Source organism: Canis aureus, chromosome 31 (genome assembly GCF_053574225.1).
Source record: "Canis aureus isolate CA01 chromosome 31, VMU_Caureus_v.1.0, whole genome shotgun sequence".
Lineage (NCBI taxonomy): Eukaryota > Metazoa > Chordata > Mammalia > Carnivora > Canidae > Canis > Canis aureus.
Window position 1 is genome coordinate 20,497,916 of NC_135641.1, and position 19,965 is coordinate 20,517,880.

The 19,965-nt window shown below is 32.8% G+C and overlaps 1 protein-coding gene across 7 annotated transcripts in view; it reads left to right on the top strand.

The window, feature by feature from the left end:
• Positions 1-19,694, top strand: part of ATP11B (ATPase phospholipid transporting 11B (putative)) — a 114,707-nt gene extending 95,013 nt beyond the window's left edge. For 2 of the 7 annotated variants that reach the window (XM_077879804.1, XM_077879809.1), the window contains 2 exons: positions 11,789-11,922; positions 16,054-19,694. In XM_077879804.1, the coding sequence (XP_077735930.1) occupies positions 11,789-11,922; positions 16,054-16,135 (216 nt within the window). In that variant the 3' untranslated portion in view covers positions 16,136-19,694. Of the gene's footprint in view, positions 1-749; positions 807-964; positions 1,051-3,928; positions 4,055-11,788; positions 12,044-16,053 lie in introns of those variants that run through there. The other 5 variants (XM_077879806.1, XM_077879805.1, XR_013369367.1 and 2 more) reach the window with 5 other exon arrangements.
• The last annotated feature ends 271 nt before the right edge of the window (positions 19,695-19,965 follow it).

A 19,965-nucleotide genomic window follows, 5' to 3' on the forward strand; every position in this document is an offset into this window, starting at 1 on the left:
ACACATTTGTCTCCCACTCTTGGTCTATATAAAGTTATATTTCACCAAAATATATTAACAAAATCATTTTTAAAAGTTCTTTATAAAAGTAAGTAATCAGATTTATTTACATTTATCTTTAAAAATCTACATTAGAACATTTGCAAACGTGTGTTTATAGAGATTTCTTAATGATAATAAAAAGTGATATTAGTCCTTGCTGCCCTTTCTATAGCTTTTTAAAGGATTACATAGGAAATATTTATTACCTTAATGTGGATCTTTAGACAAGAAAAAGTTAAAAGTACTTTATTTATATTTTGGCTATTTTACCATATGTTAAAAATGCTTAAAAATGAAATGTGTGGTAAACTAATTATTTTTCTGGGTGTGAAAGCTAATGTAATCTCCCATTTGCCCCCACTAAACACACTTTTAAATGATTGGCCCACGTGTTCTAATGTGGTCTGATCCAAGGAGGAAATCTCTACTTCCACTCAGAGCTCTTCTAGCCTGCTAGAAGGGTCTTTTGGGTTTTTTTCCTTTTTTGCTGAAACAGTATATGGTCATTCACATCCTATGTGTGACATTATTCCTTTGCTACATGCAGTAATCTTTATTATTTCAGACTTATACTATTACTACTGATTTCAAATGATGAAGAAGTGGTTAGAAAGTTCTCAGATACTTCATTGTTAACCAAAAGTAGCAAGAAAAAAACATCAAAAAAAGAGTTGTCAACATTTATTTCGAACTTTGTCTTTCTCCAGAATAACCATGTGGTATTAAGAGTGAAGAATAAATTATTTTGATAACAAAGCCAACAGCCCTACAAATGTCAGTCATGTATGTGTACCATGTATGATATTTCCTATTCTTGGAGGAACAGATGTCTTTACAAAGTTTGTCCTGTGTCTGTCTCTGAGGTGATGAATACAGCTCACTGACTTGTTGTATGTACCATCCCTTTTCTGTCCACTTATAGATGTACTCCAACACAGTTGCTTTAAGTGACGAGTTCATCGCACTGCAGCCATTGTCGAGGGCAAGGAATCAGCTGAGCAAACTTAGGTAGAGTAGGAGGAGTAGAACCTTGTTAACTCTTCTGCATGCTAAAGATCAATGAAACAATATTCAAAAGATGGGCAGAGGCATGAATTAAGAGTGGGGCATTTTTGTTCGCACAGCTCTGTCTCTAATCTGACCTTTACTAATATGTATATTAAAACTTAAAAATATATATCCATTTCTTCTTTGAGAAGAAAATTCAGATGAAAATTTAGCATAACAGGACAGAGATCTGTATCTTATTTTATATATATATATATCACCTTAACTACCTTTTATAGTACAATTCTAATGCTTCTGCTTGTCATTATTTTCATAATTAAGGATGCTCCTGCATGTTGAGTAACTTAAGCTACAGAAATTCATCATAAAGTTTAAAGTTTTAAGTTTCAGTTACTTGGAAGTGAGAGTTGCCCATATTTTATCTTGCCTTAGTCTGTGCTATAAATACACGTGTGTATTTGTCTTTGTACACTGTAATGGCTGCTGAAGCATTTCATATCCTTGCTACTGTTTAGTGCATCTATAAATTGCACAATCTATACTGTATCTCTTAAATTTATATCTTTATCTCTACAGACAGATCCATTCTGTCAGTTTCCACAAAAATAATCAATAGTATAGACATGTCTTTTGATGAAAGAGCATGAAAGCTTAAATCCTGAAACATTTGATATTAAGATACCAGAACTATTTATTAACTTTCACTATAGTCTAATTTGAAAAGGAAAAGTTAATATAACTAAAAAAAAAATTTTTGGCACTCTTCAACTTCTCACCCTGTCAGTATCTTGTGTATTCTTAATTATATTTTTTATTTACTTTTTATTCTCAAAGAGGTTTCTATCTGTGTTCATTTGATCAAGCAAATGGCTTTGATGAAGCATTGCTTAAATAATGTCTTATGTAATCCTATGAGTTCCCAATTTTGAGCTGCTCTCAAGTTTTATCAAACTTTTCGATTTTATTCTTATCATCTTCCAGATTTTTGAAATATTCTATTTTGAATTACAAAGGTATAATAATGGTACATGAATATAAAAATGAGTGTTTAAGTGGTAGTCAACTAAAATTTATGTTTAATATAAGAACTAAAATCAAACCAAACTTGAAGATTTGCCTTCACCTTTGCTTTGGTTGAGTCAAATATGTATAACACATTTTATCCATATGTGCCTTTGAATATCCAATTATTTAACTCTAAAACAATAGGAGACCTTGTTATTTAAAAGAACACTCTTGCAAACTCTTTGGTCAAGTGAAGATAACTTTTGCATTGTGAATAATCTTGCTGTTTTATGAAATATATGTTCACATATGATGTTGACTTAAATCAAGCCATGTGGTTTTTGTTTTGAGCAATGATAAACTAAAAAAAAAAAAATGAGGTAAGGATATCATAAATTAGAGAGATCCCAGTTTCTGAAACAGTGTGATAAGCTTAACATTCATTTGTGAACAAAATACAATGAGAGCAGACTATACTAGTCAGGTAGCCTTTGCTGCAAGCCGCTCTCCAATCAGGTAGTAAGGCAAAAGAAGAGCCCTATTGGGGAGACAGCAGACCTGGCTGTTAATAATGCCCTTGGTACTTCAGCTTGTGTGTCCTAACCAAATCAGTTCACCTGTCTGAGCTTCCAGGTTTTTCACCTATCCGGTGATCATTTTACATTCTGTGGTCTGTTTACTTATTGTCAGCATCAGAGAACAAAAAGAAAAAATACTGTGTTCAACCAAAGGCCAGGGAGAAATACCAGTTGTTTAAATGAGCAGTGAGTGACCTCTGGGTGGGCATTTGCTCATAGATGCATGAAGAACAAGTGCTCACATACATCTATCTGCTATCTGCTGATGCATCCTGTGAATTTTGAATACATCTTGTTTTTGAGTTGCATTGAACAGTATTCTTGGGGTGTGATCCATTGTAGCTTTACTGTTGGGACAAAGAGGAAAACTGCAGATATAAAATATCTTTAAGAGTTTTTCAAATCCTTAATCAGGTTAGTACTTCTTAAGAACCATTCATAGAAAACTTAACTTTTTTAATGAAAGAAAACTCATTTTAAGTACTTTCCATCTCCTGTATTATAGGCAAAGCTGTAGTAAAAATAAGCTATCTTTACATAAGCTTATTGCACTCTTGAAACCAAGGACTTTTACTACTTTATTTTTTATACATGTAAGACATTCACCTTAGCATCTTTTTTTGATAGAAATAATTGTTGGTCAGTCCTAAGACTGAGAAAACATATAGAAATGAGGAAAAATTTGTTTTTTTATTCATTGAGGACATTTTCTTACCATTTAAAAAAGGTTCAAATTAGCATGTCTATGGGCACATACTACTTAGAAAAAGTAAAGAATAAAAATGTGTGTAAATTAGCACTACTTAAAAGATATATTTCAAATTAAGGATTAAATTAATTTTGTTAAACAAGTCAAGCCCCAACCTTACCCACATATCTAGCATTTGAAAGGCCATGTAAGTGAACCTTCTATTATGTTGAAGATCACTTAGAGAAGTCTTTTGAGAAGGGAGCATAAGAGTTGTGAAAAGGGGAGTACATACCTTTGCAATAAGAACCCTAAATCTTGATGGCAAGGAATTTAATAGAAAAAAATGAATTTTATTGATGGAAATCTGGTTTAATTTAACTTTGTGCACTGGAAAATCATGGCTTAATTTGTGTGCTTTGTTGTATTCCCCTTAAGAAGCTGCTGTTAGCTCTCTTCTGTGACAGTAAATGAATGTTGTGTTGTGTGAACATTCATTTGTGCCTCGCAGATTGTGGACCCCAACTTGCTGTTTTGATTCTAAACCTATTTTACAGTGAGAGTAATGTTCTGTAATATGAGACTTACTGCTTTTCTGTCCTTCCAGATGGAAGAAGATAAGGGTTCAGTCAGCTCAGCATATGAATTTGCTGAAAGCAAGCACAGAGGGGAGGACAGTAGGCACCTGCTAGCTGAGGCTTGCAGCCAGCAGGACAGTTCTTGCGTGCACTAGGTAGTACTGCGCTGGACCTTCCTGGGGACATATCCGCTAAGTTCTCATGGTTGGGGCATGCTATGGGAGAACTGGCCTGACTTTCAGTTTTCACTTTACTAATCCTTCATTGTTTCTCATATGTTTACTGTTTTTGTTTACTTGTCTTCCTTTTTTGTTATCTTTACATTTTTTATATGTCCATCCTTTGGAGTTAAATCATACTTCACCTCAAATTCTAACCTAGTAAGATATTCCCACAACCTACTGTTTATATTCAAGAAGTTATTACTTTTCACTTCTTTTGAAAATATGTCATGCTATTTCTGTTATTTCTGAAATCAGTTTTCCCATTTAAAATAGTATTTGTATACATTTTATACATTTAAATGGGTTAGACATCAGATTACTTATCTGAGTCTAGCTCTTGAGTTGAATGATAGAATGAATGAGTACTGGGTACTGAATAATTTTCTTTTGACTGATATTCATCAGACTCTCACTTCTTAGTTTTCATAAACTTTTATAGTTATATCTTCACAACAAAAAAGTATGAATTGATAAGGACTTGATTCACTCACCTCTTGAGTAAACCCTAACAACCACTTCTTGGGAATTGCAAAATATTTTGATAGTAATTATGGAGGATAAAAATTCTTACTACTAATAATTACATTTTTACTTCGATTACCTGTATATTATAATTACTGGTCAGTAAGGTGCTATTGTCTCATTTGAGATAAAACCTCATAAATGGTGAAACTTTCAAACAAATCTACTTGAAAATTATAAATATTAACTCTACCATTGAATCAGACCATAGAACATGTACAGTAATTTGAAAAACCTGAATTATTCTGGAAGACATATTTTTAAATTAGATTCCTTTAGTGAACTGCTCTAAATGAAAATTGTTGAAGATCAACTCTTACTATTAACTGAAAAGAAATTCAAAACAATTCTGGACTTTTTTTTTGAGGTGCTCCGTATGATTATTTTTACTGTATATTAATCTTGTATATTGCTTTGATAAATATAGAAACATTTTTTGTTTTAAAAATATACCCTGACTGGGCTGGGAAGAAGACTCAGCTGAAGAGCTCACTGGGTAAAGAGGGGAAGCTGGTCTGGATTTATGTTATGCCCTGGATAATCCACAAAGCAGATAATCCATTTGGGACCTGATAAGACTAAAGCTATAAAATTATGTCCCCAAAAGTTCCCAAAGGTTCAATTTCAAGTGGATATTTCATAAGACATGGATCTGGTACCACTTTGCTTTAAAATGTCCATTAAAATGTATAATGTAGTTGAGAATTAGGTTCTTAGAATGCTCCTAATAACAGGGGCCTGTAAAAGGGGTGATGAGTGAATTTTCTCATCATCCTGTGATAGTTGGTCTTTCTTCCTATAAACAAGAAGCTAGAAGAACCATGAAACCATGAATATGACTTTAGTAAAATTGCTCTGACCTACAGGTTTTTTTTTTGCTTATCACTGAATTTTCATTGGTTGAGTGAAGTATATCTTGAATATTTTTCGTATATATTTCTGCTGGTAGCATATATTTTGAAATAAAAATCATTTCAAAAAAATAAGTGGTATATAATACCCCTTTTCTATTTTGGTTTTTCTGTAATTGAAATGTGGCCAGCCTTGCCAAATCAGGCAGACAATGATGCTGAGCCCTAGTGTCACAGCTAGAGCCTTCTAGTCATCTCCCTCCACTATGACCTGCCTCTTTGGCCTCCATTGTTTTGTCATTTATGTGTCCCTAGATTCCTGGCCTGCTCTGGATGCTCTCTATTCAGCTGTACCTAGCAACTATAGGAATAGCAATAGGATGTTAGGGCTGTTGACCTTTCTCATTGTGGATCTGGATACTAAGCCCCAGACCTGAAAGCTGCCACTACTTACAACAACAACAAAGGAAATATTTTAGATAGTTTCAACCAAATACAAGTCACCTTCCTCTTGTGTGACAAAGATACTTACAGCTCCTGTCTCATTTAACAAAGCAGTGAACTATGAAAGGAACAGAAAACCATAATGGTCTCTATTCAGTTGTTTGCAGCTAAAAGCAGTACTTTTCTAAGTAAAATTTTATAAGCAAATAGAATTGGATATTTTTTTTAAATAATAATAATAATAAGGCTGCCATGAGAAGCAAGACCTACATGCATACCTGATAAATACAACACTTTACAAAACTAATGTTATTTTAAAATCTGTGCTTATTTGAGCAGCTTTTTCATCTGGAAGTTGAAATGAAGAAAAATATTAGTGTTGACATTATTTCTATAAAAAATATTAACCTCTGACATTCTGTGAATGGTTGATACTTAGAAAACTGAATTCTTAACATCAGCTGTACCATGCTTTAATTAGTGCTATTCTGATTTACCCCTTCCATTAAAATGAATGATTTTATCATTTTTTATAGATAGTGATATTCTTCTTCACCTAAACTTCAAATTCCTAGTTAGATATTATTATTTATGTAACCACATCATTAAAATAAAGGGACCTCAGTCTTTCTGAAACTAGAATCAACCAAATTATTAAAATAACATACCTGATAAATGTTCTTGTATGTTTATTTTCATAGTTAAATTTAGGCAACATGTACAGAAATCTCCTCTCTGGAGATCCCTAAAAGACAATATGGAGATATTTATAACTATCTTCCAAAGTTGTTTATTTTACTTGAGGAAAAAAAAAGAGGAAAGATAATGTAGAAGAGTGAATGAATGTGAGCTTTTGAGGCATGTTTTGAAGAAATGGGCCTTGAGTGAGAGAGACAGCAGTCTTCTAAAAGCCATGGCTGAACAGCTGCTTCTGGCAATTCTGAATAAGTTGAAGCCATTACTTGTTTTAAGGAGTTTATTATTCTTAACCAAATTTGGAAATCAATACTATTTGATGACTTTTGAATTTACATTAAAAAGAAAAACACTTCCTGGAACACAACTTTTTTTTTTTCATAATTACAGTTTCCAAATATCTCCTTTAAGACTACAGGACTCTCACTTTGATTGTATATTTATTATAAAACTGTTTTAAAGACAAAAGAACAGGGACATCTGGGTGGCTCAGCTGCCTTTGGTTCAAGGTGTGATGATCCCAGAGTCTGGGGATTAAGTCCCACATCAGGCTCCCTGCGAGGGGCCTGCTTCTCCCTCTGCCTATGTCTCTGCCTCTCTCTCTCTGTCTGTCATGACTAAATAAATAAAATCTTGTAAAAAATAAAGACAAAAGAACAAATATAATTAATAGTTTGATAATTCTTATCTAGACTTAAGATTTGATTTGATAGGTAAGATGTCATAGGAATGACTAAATAATTTAGAGATCTATGACAATTTTCTAACATTTAGAAGATTCAAGGAAGGTAGAAGAAGGTAGAAGACTAGGAGAAACTTCTAAATGTTTTCTATCATTGATATAAAATAGTGAAAATAAGAGCAGTGAGTCAATTTATTTCAAAAGGTAAGTTCTATAAAGATGAAAATTTTTATTAGCCATACATAGTCATGTTGAATCTCCATAGTTTTGCTTGACAGCCCTTTTAGCTCTAAGATATGTGGTTGTTCCTGGGAAGCAAGTATGATAGTGAAAGAGTCTTACCAATAAATCAAAATTTCTGGTAAATTTAAGTGCCACCAGGTGGGGTCTCACTCCCATTACTTTGCCTTTTTTTTTTTTTCTTGTCTGGTATTTATAAGCAGTCCAAAACACATACACACATGCACACACACATAAAAGGAGATTCTCCTTAACTTTGAATGAAATGAGATTTAAATGCTCCACCCTTTTCCTACTCCCACTTATTGGCAGCTGTGGCTACATGTACTTTGGCTGAGCTCCTAGTTCCTGAATATGTGATCAAAGATATGTATATGAGAAAGTGGTAGAGCTTGGACGTTTGTTAGAGAATGGTGTAGTTTTTTATATATATAGCAGCTTTACAGAAACACAGTTAACCAGCATTCAGCATTTTTAAAGCAGCTGGGTATTTTTTTTTTTTTTAGAGAAAAAAAGGAAATATATTTTTGCCTAGTTCAAAAGGTGATCTAAAGAAGTCATTTATTTATAATATTTTTGATATCTTGAGATGTTTACTCTCTCTGGGGTTATCCATGTGTAAATACCTGTCCTTAGATTTTAAAGTGAAAGGTAATGAATGCAAAGCAACATAATTACCTAAAGTCAGATCCAGACCTAAGCGGTATGCTGTGCATATGTGGTCACTCAAATGCTGCTGACTTAATGGATGTCATCTTTAATGAATCCTTGAAAGTTGAGCACCAGCTATATAAGCAAAGCACAAGTTGTTAAATTAAGAAGTACGGGGCAAACTCCTTGCTCTCTATAGGCTCTGGTCTAGTTTAGTGTTCTCTAGACAAATGTGAAAGACCAGTTTGTTGTTTTTAATTTCCAGACCATCATGGACCAATACTTTGGTAAAATACAATAAATGAGTTACAGTAACCTTTGAACAATGTGTGGGTTAGGGATGCTGGCCCTTCATGCAGTAAAAAATCCAGGTATAAGTTTTGACTCCTCAAAAACATCACCAATAGCCTACGGTTGACTGAGACCCTTATCGATAACATAAAGTGCCAATTAACACATAATTTGTATGTTATAGATATTATTACTGTATTTTCACAATAAAGTAAACCACAGGAAAAAATCAAATGGAAGAGAGAATATATTTATAGTACTGTATATGTATTTATTAAGAAAAATGTATGTGTAAGTGGACCTGTGCAGTCCAAAGCCATCTTGTTGAAGGATCAAACTGTGTACTAGGAATTGAAATTTAAAAGGTATATAAAATGAGCCCAGACTTTAAAATTATGAGATTCAACAGTTATAAAAGTATTCTGTCAAATTACTATAAAATTTTCTAACCTCTTATTCATACAGACCAGAAACACTTAACCTACCCACAGGCCAGTAACAAATGTTTTCAGACCAACACTGATCCATGGATCACACTTGTCTTTTTTGGAAGGGGGCAGGTGTAACAACTACTTCCTTACACTTAGGCTAAACATGTGCTGAATACACATCATACTTTTCTACCCACACATAATTACTCATTCTCTTCGCTTAGCCTAGAGTGCTCTTTCTCTCCCATCTCCAGCTACTGAAATCCCACCCAGTCTTTAAAATGTGTTTCAGATGCTATCTTTTTCATCAACTCTTTCATGCCCTCCCCAGTACCAACAACAACATCTGGAGTTGAGCCTTCCCTCCTGTTTTTTAATATTTGTAGTCAGCCTCATTACCATAATTATAAGCAGGAAGTATAATGGCATGATAAAGGAGTTTGAGCTCTGGAATTAAACCAAGACTCAAGCCTCAGCAGGGTGATCTTGAACAAATTCTTAACTTCTCTGTCTCCTCATCTGTAAAATGTCTCTGAATATGGTTCTTTCCCCAAAAGTTTGTTATAAGTTTTAAATGAGAATAATCTTACACAAGAATAATCTTACACAAGAAGCATCTTACATAGGAACTGGCACATACATAGTAAGCATTCCTCCATTAATGTAACTGCCATTATTTGTTCCTGATTTATCTACCACCCTTTCTTTACAATTATTAACTCATTAGATTGCTGTCCCCTCTAGGAACCAGCACAGTGCCTTGCTCAATAAATACAAGTTGAATTTAATTGCTTGTGCCATATTAGTTACTCAAACAAGCAGTGGAATAGAATCCAGAGAGAGATTACTGATATTTGGAGAGGTGAAGGAAATTTCATGGAGATGATGGTATTTAAACTGAACTAGGTATAGGGATCAGCATTCTGATCCCAGTTGCTGACAGGCCCTAACATACCACCCAAAAGCAAGGAACATTGTATTGGTTGGCTGTGTGAAGACTTTACAAGAGCATTGGGAAGTTGAGCAAGAAAGGTAGCCCAAGGTCAAGTTATAAAGGGCCTTAAAACCTCCTTGCAGTATTGTACTTTACCTTTGAGCATGTGGTAGCTTTCGAGTCTTGCTACCTATTGAGGGTGATTTTGAGATGGGGGAAACTGGAGCTCAAGGACTCAAGGAGGAGACTGGGAGACTGATAAAATCCTTTTACTTAAACCAGCATTTCCTAAACTATTCCTCTGAATATCAGTGTTCTTCCTAGGGTTGATTGATCCCCAAGGGCAGTGGGGGTAGGAGGAAAAGATTTTACTGAAGAAAAAAAAAAAAAGTTTGAGAATTGCACTGTGTCTCTTTCTCTGAAGACTGACCATGCATCCTGACTTAGAATCCTTTACCCAGAAAGTCTGTGTAAACCATCATTGAATTCGTGTTTCCCAAACTTACTTAATCAGCCGCAGAACTTTTTATCATGAGACATCTGTAAACATCTCTCAAAACACAGTGTAAGTAGCAGTACCATAAACAGTCCTAAACCAAAAGTATTGTATTGAAAGAACAACTAAAATTTGGCTATTTCTCAGTGCTTAGCAGACTCTAGAACATTGATGCAGTTAGGTAATTGCCAGACAGGAACCATGTTGTCTCTCACTGCTTGGTATTTGGCAAGTTGTACTCTGAGCAGGGATTTTGCAGAACCTCACCTGTTATATTCAGAGCACCAGGTTATTTATGTTCCATCATATTGTCTTCTGTCCATTGTGAGCATCTCCACAAATGTCCCATGTTGCCATGCCTACTACTCAGCACTTGGTGATTCCCAACCTTTGTGAATTGCAACACTCGAATGAATCTATTTTTGTTCTTCCTCTATGCTTTCCAAAGATTTGTTACACAGTATATGTAAAGGAAAGTGAATGAATATAAGTTTGTTTAAAATGATATCCCTAAGAAATTAAGGCGTACACTTGACTGAGTCAAAACCAGGGTTGGGATTCATTGGGCTATGTGATCATACCATTTCTTTCCCTCATCTTAACAGGATTAAAATTATTGGTAGTAATGGCTTTATTTTGCTGGGTTATCTGTTCCTGAATCAGTATAAATCTTGTATATCTTCAGAAATTATTAAAAATAGTAAGTCATTTGTTTAGTAGATTTTAATACAGTAAGTTAATAAATTTTTAAAAAGCAAAATAAGCTGATCATGGGCATGATTGGCACTTAATAGTTGCTTAGCAAATTTAAGGTAAATGATGCTTTTTTCTCCAGGGTAATTTTTCAAGGATTATAAAATAATTTTTCAAGGATAATTTCAGTGAATATATGTAGAATGCTTAGAACCTGGCACATAGTAAACACTACATAAAGAATTTGCTGCTGCCTCTGTTGTTGAAGATTGGGGATAGGGCCTGCCTGGTTATTATTTCCCAGTCTTCAGAATGGTTCACACACTGTATTTCTCAGTTGCTAAACATTTTTAATTGAAATTGCAGGAGCATTTCACCTAAGCAAAAACTCAAGAATTAAATTCATTCAATTTGAGTGGTTGATGTAAATCATTTTGGCTATAATAAATTGTTAAAATAAGGTATTAAAATCCAAAATCTTTGCAGATTTTAATAATATCCAGCTACTTATTTTTATATAATTATTTTATTCAACTTCTAATTTAGGACACAGTGCCTTTTAAATTTTTTTGTATATTAGTCTTAAAGCCTTCCATACATTTCCATATTATAGAGAATTTATATTTATATACATTACTTTTGGTTTTAAAGTGGTTATTGTAGGTTTTTTTTTAATGCTTTTTGGAAATCCAGATCTATAAATAACTAATTTTTTTCTGCTTCATCTCCTCCAGCTTACTGAAACAAATTCAAGTATCAAGTGCTTGGACTCCATGTGCTGTTTCTCAGAAGGAGAAACAGCGTGCGCATCTGTTGGAAGAATGCTGGAACGAGTAGTAGGAAGATGTAGTCCAACTCATGTCAGCAGGTGTGAAATTTCTCTAAGTAGCCTTTGCTGCAGATGAGTGTCCTATAAACTGGAACAGAATGAACCTGCATCTCTAGATACCTAATAAATCAGCAGCTGATTTGACCAACTAAAGCAGGAGGTGTGCTATTTATTAGCACTCTTTGGTAGATTTCACTTTGTGGCTTTGGGGTGGGGGGCTCTTTCTCTAATAAAGGAAGAGAAGCATCTTTGAAGAGACTTCATCTAATGAACAAAAAAAATTTGCTTTACAATCTTTCTAAAATGTGATAGGAGTGTGTATATGGTACTTGGTTTTTATACTTTCTTTTTTTTTACTATACTTTATATTACTGTTTTATTTTCTGTATTTTTTGCTTTTTGTATTTGCAGAATAGTCTACACATAATAGCAAAGTCAAAGGATTTTGCTTTCTTACTTTTCATGTCTACTTTCGGGTCAGTCATTTGAGACTTTGAGATATTTATAAACACAAAAGGCTATACTTCTCTCCTAAACCATTTTATCTCTGTAATGAGGTTTTTAAAATGAGTTCTTTTTTTTTACTTGTTTTCATGGTTTAATAAAAAGTGTGTAAGTTAGAACAGGCATCTTAAATTATGGTTTAGAAGAATCTTAGCATTTCTGTCCCCTCCCAGATCTGTTTCTTGAATTAGATTTATCAGTGCTTTTTCTTGTGGGTCATAACAAAAATACCGTGTTTTGGTAAATGCCACTTAAATTTATTTAAAAGTAAAATGCGTTCATCTCTTCATGTATTTCCCCAAGAGACATATTATTCAGGGAACAATAAGAGGTAGAAATAGCTTAAGGTGAATTTTATCATATCATAAAGTGAGAGCAGCAATACACTGGTGTGCATGAAGAGTTATAGATGGGCAGGATAGATAGATGGTGATCTCCATTGTTTACCATGTACCACATGAATAATCACTTTCTACATGTGCCATGGCACGGAAAAGTTTAGAAAGTACCCCACGGGCAGGGAACAGAGCGTGGAAGAGACACTATTATCTGCTGATAAAATAATTTTTAATAGTTGCTTAGCTTTTTATTCTAAAAATGATGAGTAATTCTCATTCATGTGTCATAGAATTCAGGTAATATTTACTAACAAACTTATTAGTTTCCACCTTGCCTTTAGTTATGGCCATGTCTTTATTGTACAGTCGCATTTTTAAATAGCATTCTTAAATGTAATGTCTGTGGTTTCAGTCTCCATTTATTGAATATGTGATCAGAAATATTTCCATAATGCTGTGGTATCATTTTGTAGTAATTTTATTCTACATAGAAAGAATTACTATGAGCAGTTAAATTTATTGGGACTTATGTATTATGACTTACACAATTGTATTATAAAATACATTAGAAGAAAGCAGCTCTTTCGTGTCCTCAGGCCACCAGATTTTCCAAAAGAAGTTCCAGAAGGACCTACTTTATAGTATTTTATTTATTAAGACAGCTTTACTGTACAGAACTAAGGTGAAAGTTAGACTGAGACTACTATAGAACTTCCACAGAATTTTTTAAATTTCTACTTCAACAGGAAGTTCTCTTTAATGACAGTATACATATTCACTAACTATTAAAAAACTATAATTAATTTTAAATAAGCCAAAAATATTTACTTAAATATATTCTTATTTTTTTGATATCAGTTATTCAGGTGATGCCCCCATTTTTCTTTACATAGCCACTTTTATACTGCTTTATACCCTTGAACTTGCCCTTGGAAATGTGGAATTTATTTCAGCATGTTCCCTTGAAGGTGGCTGTTATCATCTGTATTTTATTTCACTTAAAATTGTATCATAGTATTTTCATTTGTAAGACTTTATTTTTTTATTTTCCTAGTAAAATGTTTAATAGTAATATCTTCCTTGACAGACTATAAATATCTTACCAATTTTATCCAGCATCTCAGGTTATGTTCTTGTAACCAAGAACATTATTCTCCTTTTTTCTTTAAATGAGTAATATAAAAAGGCTTTTGAGATCTGTTCAGTTTTTTTCTAGTGGATAAAAATCATACAATATGAAAAATCACTTGGTGCTTTCCAAAGGGCTGTATGAAAATTATCATAGATCCATTAACATTATATTTAAACTTTGAAAGTAATTTTGATACGTGGAGTTTGGTTTTTGTTTTTTCCATATAATTGTATTAGTGAAATATGTTTGGCATTTCTGTTTTGATTTTGGAACAGCATCTATTCTACATTTCTATTTTATGTCTAACTTAAAAGGTGAAACAGAGCTAATACTTCTCTTACGGGATGTAGAAGCCTTGGATATTTGTTATCTTAACATATTAAACATAAGAGGTAATGAGCATCACTTGAGAAGTACAACTAGTGCTTTCATATGCACATTATTCTGATTAAACTTTTACTATCCAGGCACAAAAAATCTTACATTTTATTAATTGATGTTTTTAAAGGAATATGCCATATTGCAAACTTGGTTTCAAATGTAGCATCATGGTGCTGTGTAAAGGATATGCCGTGTTGTACACTAAAGGGCTATACTTCAGCAATAAATGATTTTCTTTATGCATTTTACCAACAGTTACTTCATCCTAATCAAACCTATTTTCTAAATAGAAAGGAATTAATAAATAATATGTAGTTCCAGTATTTAATGTTCTGTCAAATATGATATTTAACATGTGAATGCACATGTGTGCTTTGAAAAGATCAAAAACAAAGGAAACCTTACCTAATAAAATTCTTCTATGTAAGCAATGGTGGGAAAAGAGGAAAAACTAATATAAAATATTGGCAGTTTGGGAATGAAACTGGACTCCCAGTAATTAGGGTGTTGGCAATTATGTTTTGTCATATGTGTCTAAGCATACTTTATCTTGGATAAATACTTTTAAGAAATGTTTATAGTCTCATTCATTCATTTTACACATACTGACTGCAGTGTACCAGATGCAGTTCTAGGTACTAGAGAGAGACGGTAGTAAACAAGCCCTTCCTTAAACTAGTTTTTCTGGAAACAACTAAATTAGAAACTAATGAAATTAGAGAATCTATGAACTATACCAGCATGGTTGTAGCTTATTTATGTTCCTCTTTACCAACTTTGTAAAATTTCTAGGTTCCAAAGTTCATTATGACTGTTTGCTTAATTGATTTAAACTTAAACCACATACAGAATCTCAAGGAAACTGGATATTTGATAAGAGTGAATTTATTTATTTATTTTTAAAGATTTTATTGATAAGAGTGAATTTAAAAGCCGTTTTAAAAGCTAGTCTCTTCCTCTAACCTCTTTAAAAAGTGGGAACCCTGGAAAAAGTTATATAAAATGTATTTATTGTTTAGTGCTTCTAATCTTCTAAGAAAAAACTACCTTTAACTTGGTAATCCTGATACTGTCCTTGAAATGGGTTAGGCTGTTTTAAGCATGGAAGACTATTTCTGGTCTTGAGTTATTTCAGCTTAAATTAATAGAGCTACAAATAAAGCAGTATAGAATTAATTGCTTATAGGCCTTATTATTCAGACAGTAGTTAACTTTTCCAGACCATTAGAGGTTTATTTGTTCTCAATTAAGTGAAAACCATACTAAACTACAGCTGTCTTTGATACCTATTGAATAAACAATTCACTGCAGTCAAGCTAATTATGCTAAAATCTTTAGAATAGAATTTATAGCTGAAAAGAAATAGTATAATATATTAACATAGTACTATTTCATTCCAAAGTTTTTGGTAAGTGGGATGTTTTTTGCTTCTGTGATGTCAAAATACAGCCTAGTTGCTTTTCAGTAAAACTGTGCATAACTCTTAGTAACATATTAATTTCTTATTGAATTGTTAAGATCTTAAAAGCATCTCATTTAATATTTATAGAAATTGTGTCAATGCTAATGAATGCCTGAATTTTGGCTAATATTTTATAAACTGACTAGAGCATTATTTTTTTCAAGTTTTTATATTATATAGACTGATCATTCAAGGCTAGTATGAAGAACTTCTCTTTAGCATTTAAAAAAAAATCAGTAAGTGATTATTTTAATATTCAAATTGCATTTTGATCCTATGTTTTAGGGTAAATTTTTGTCTCACTTAAAACATAGGTCCTGGTGAGCCAAACTTTTCTCTTATTGTTACTTTAGATCTTGGAGTGCATCGGATCCTTTCTATACCAACGACAGGAGCATCTTGACTCTCTCCACAATGGACTCATCTACTTGTTAAAGGGGCAGTAGTACTTTGTGGGAACCATTTCAACTCCTTTCCTAAAATTCAGTGTGATCATCCTGTAATGGCCACACTAGTTCTGCAGAATTACTTTCTGAAATTTCTGAAGTATTTCATACCCACTCAGAGTTACAATGGCAAACAAATAAAAAGCATTAACATAAACCCCTTTCAACCCATTTAATTTAAATCCGAACATGTTAGAATTTGTGAAAGAGACGTTTTCCACCTCTGGGTTGTCCCTCATGCTTATGTGGGACTCCTAATGGCATTTCAGCCTCTTCCTAAAGCCATTGTATTTTAATATCAAGGTAGAAAAGGGAGGTAATTCCTAGTTAATTGTATTTTTTAGTGTTAGCTTGGTTATTGAGTCTTCTATTCAAATCTGCTTCTGTAAAGTATGCTAAAAAGTTTGCCTTGAAAAAACTCTATTTTTTTATTAGAGTTATATTTGAAGCTTTTCATGCGAAAAGTTAATGTGAATAGAAAGGAATTTTGGTCCCTCATGACCCATGTTGTTAATTCTTCAGTGCTTTCTAAGTTCACAGAGCAAATTAGGAGAATGCATTTCCTATCATTATTTACTGCATTGTGGGTAGTAAATATAAACCAGTACCAAACTTCTCTAAATACTGTAACACAACCAGTAAAATTAACCATATACATACAAAGGGTGTATTATATATATAAATCAGGAATCAAGTCCATTCACCAAATTTCAAATTGATGTTTACTAATATTTTTGTGACAGAATATAAAGAACCTATTGTGGGTAAATTACATACCATTAGCATATTATTATTTAATGTGTTTATCATTGGATCTTTTGCATGCTTTAATCTGGTTAATATATTTAAATTTGTTTTTTTTTCCTCTATCTGAAGGCTCTGTTTATAGTATTTTATGACACTGTTGTAAAGTTCAACTATATCAATAAAAAGTTTGGACAGTATTTAAGTATTGCAAATATTTTTAATTATACAAAATCAGAATATTAGGGTAATTAAATCAAAAAGATAAGAGCCTCTTTCTGTAGCTAATTTAGACTTGCTCTTGCCTTTCAGTAAGCTAGAATTTAGAATAAAGGATTTTAGATAAGAATCCTATTATTTTTAGGTTAGTATATTTCATCTAAGTTATAGTAGACTACCACAATAAAGTGAAACCTATCCAGTGTCCCATTAAAAGGAATATTTTAAGGCGTGGCTACAGGATGTAAATGACACAAAGTTTAAAATGCTAAATCATAGGGGGTAATGGCAGCAATAAATTAAACTGCTAAGAATGATTAATCAGGTACATATTGCTGATTGGCTCATTGTACTTCAGTACTTAATTTCAATCTTGAGTTTATCATCTGATCAGTGTTGTCATTTGTTTTGATAAAAAGTAATATTTTAAATTGGCAATGATTATTGGTTATTAAAGAACTTATCCAGCTCTAAGTATATGATTGTGTACATATTTGTTTAAGATTGTATGGAAATGGCTAAATAAGTTTTTCCAAAATTTTCTCTCAAGAATATAATTCCTTTCTGTGGATTTATTTGGCATCTTTCCACTCCTTTCCCATCTCATGAATATAAGACTTCTAGAATTGGGCTGGTAGGGAAAGAATGTAAAGTCAAGAATTAAGACTTTGCTGGTAAACTTTTTTTTTTAAGTTTTTATTTTCTTGCTACTGTGTTTCAATAATGCAAGGATATTAGGTTATGAATTTCAGCTTAAGTGTTCATTTTCATTAATAGCCTTTTTTTTTTTTTAACTGAAATATTCCAAAGTTGAGTTTAGGAATATACTGTGATTCTGGCAATACATTAAAGGGATACTACAATGTAAAATGTACACACCAATTCATATTCTGGAAGAGGAAATACTGTAGAAAATACTCAATTAGGGTAGTTTAGTGGAAGTTAACTCAGAGTTTATTTTTTCTGAGAATGTCTTGTAAAATATTTATATAACAAAATAACATGTCGTAGTCCTGCTTACAGGACTTACATCTACCTTACAGCTTACAGTGTGTGTTTACCATAAACCAAACTCACCACTGGCACTAGAGAAGGACTACAAAGCCATCAAGCAGTCTCTGACCAGCTGCAGCAATGGAGGTCAACTAGCCTATATGGTGCTGAAGGTGTGATTGATATAATTGTCTGCATTCACTCTTTGAAGTTATTTAAGAACATTATGTCCAAAAAAAAAAAAAAAGTGACATCCACTGATAGGCTCATCCTACTCTGTTGAAAATCTCTTTTTTAAAGGAAAATTATAAGGAAAGAGCTTTTTTCATTTTACTTAAGAAAGTAACTTGTCTGTGAGCTTTAAATAGTTTTCTAGTGCTAATGCTCATATTTTTAAGGCTTTATTACATATCCAGTAATCCAAAAAATTCCCTTTTGCATATTTCTTTAGTTTTTTGGAAAGTATGACGTCAGCAATTAACTTACTCTTAAACCTGCCAAAACCAGAGTAAGATGCTTCATGTGTTTTTACTAATTAATGGTCTCAAATCTATTTGCCTCACTTTCTTATGTTTACCTACCTAGTCTGAAGGCTATAGCCCTAAAGATAGTAGCAAGCACCAAGATGGTTTTCAAAATCGTTCATCAGCTGCTTTAAAAGATAACTCAGCACCCTGCCTCAGCTTTAGCAAGCAGTAATCTCATGATAGGAGGATTACAGTACGGGCCAGGAGAACGACAGCTACAAAGCTTGCCTTGGAGTTGAGAAGAAAGAAGGGGAGAATTTACAATTTGAATTTCTCTTAACTACCCACCTCCTTGGGTCTCAATCTCCATGATATCCAGAGGCTTTCCAGACCCAATCCAAACTCTGGCACTGTCCCGAGTAGGAAATTAAATACCGAGGCAAATCACATTAGGAGACTCCTTTACTCAGACAGGTTGTTTCTGCTGTAAGATTGTGAATTGTGAAATTGGGCTTGGGAGAAGCTTGAGACTCCTGTCTGATAGGCAGAAGTCAAAGCCACTAAAAAAAAAATTTACAATTAATATGAAAAAAATTTTAAATATGCTACTCTGAAAAATTATTGAGGGCAGGGGGAAAGGGAAAATCATCCATGTTTGTGTTTTCCTGTAAAGATCATGTTTGGGGTATGATATAAGCAGATATTCATAAAAAAAACACACCAAAGAGTTATGTAAAACATGGTTTATTAATTTTGGTCCTGCTTCTGAAACACTTTTATTTCTAACTTGAAATGAGTCATCTATTTTCATAAAAATAGAACATTATTAAAGTGCTGTTTATGTGAGAACATTTGAGTGATTTTCATACAAAAAAATAGATCATAACTAGTGATATGTTTGTAGTAATGGTGATTGTTAGATTTTTATGGGAAATAAGTAGTTGGAAGTACTGTAGCAACACTTAGTTTAAAAGTTTAAAATCGAGGACCTCAGACACTGTGGCTGTCTAATAAAATCCTTTAAAATTTCTTTGCATTGTCAGTAAATGTAGTTATTGTATAGCTCTCAGTAATTTTTTAAAGTTTATGAAATTATATTTATTGAATAAAAATTTTCCTACATAATTCAAAGTGGTTTTTTTCATTATTTAAGCATTTTAAGCTTTTCTCTGTGTATCACAACTAACACTGCCAAAATTTTTTTTGATGAAATTTTATTACATTTACCCTCCATATGGTACAGGAATGCTATTATGCCATTCACTGACTCCAGTTTTCAAAAATCTAGAAGTTTTTGGTTTGCCAAGATTTTATAAATCAGTACAGCTCTTGACAAGGGGCCTGATAAAAATGTCCCAGCTGTAAAGACCAACACACTTCAACTAGAAATCTTATC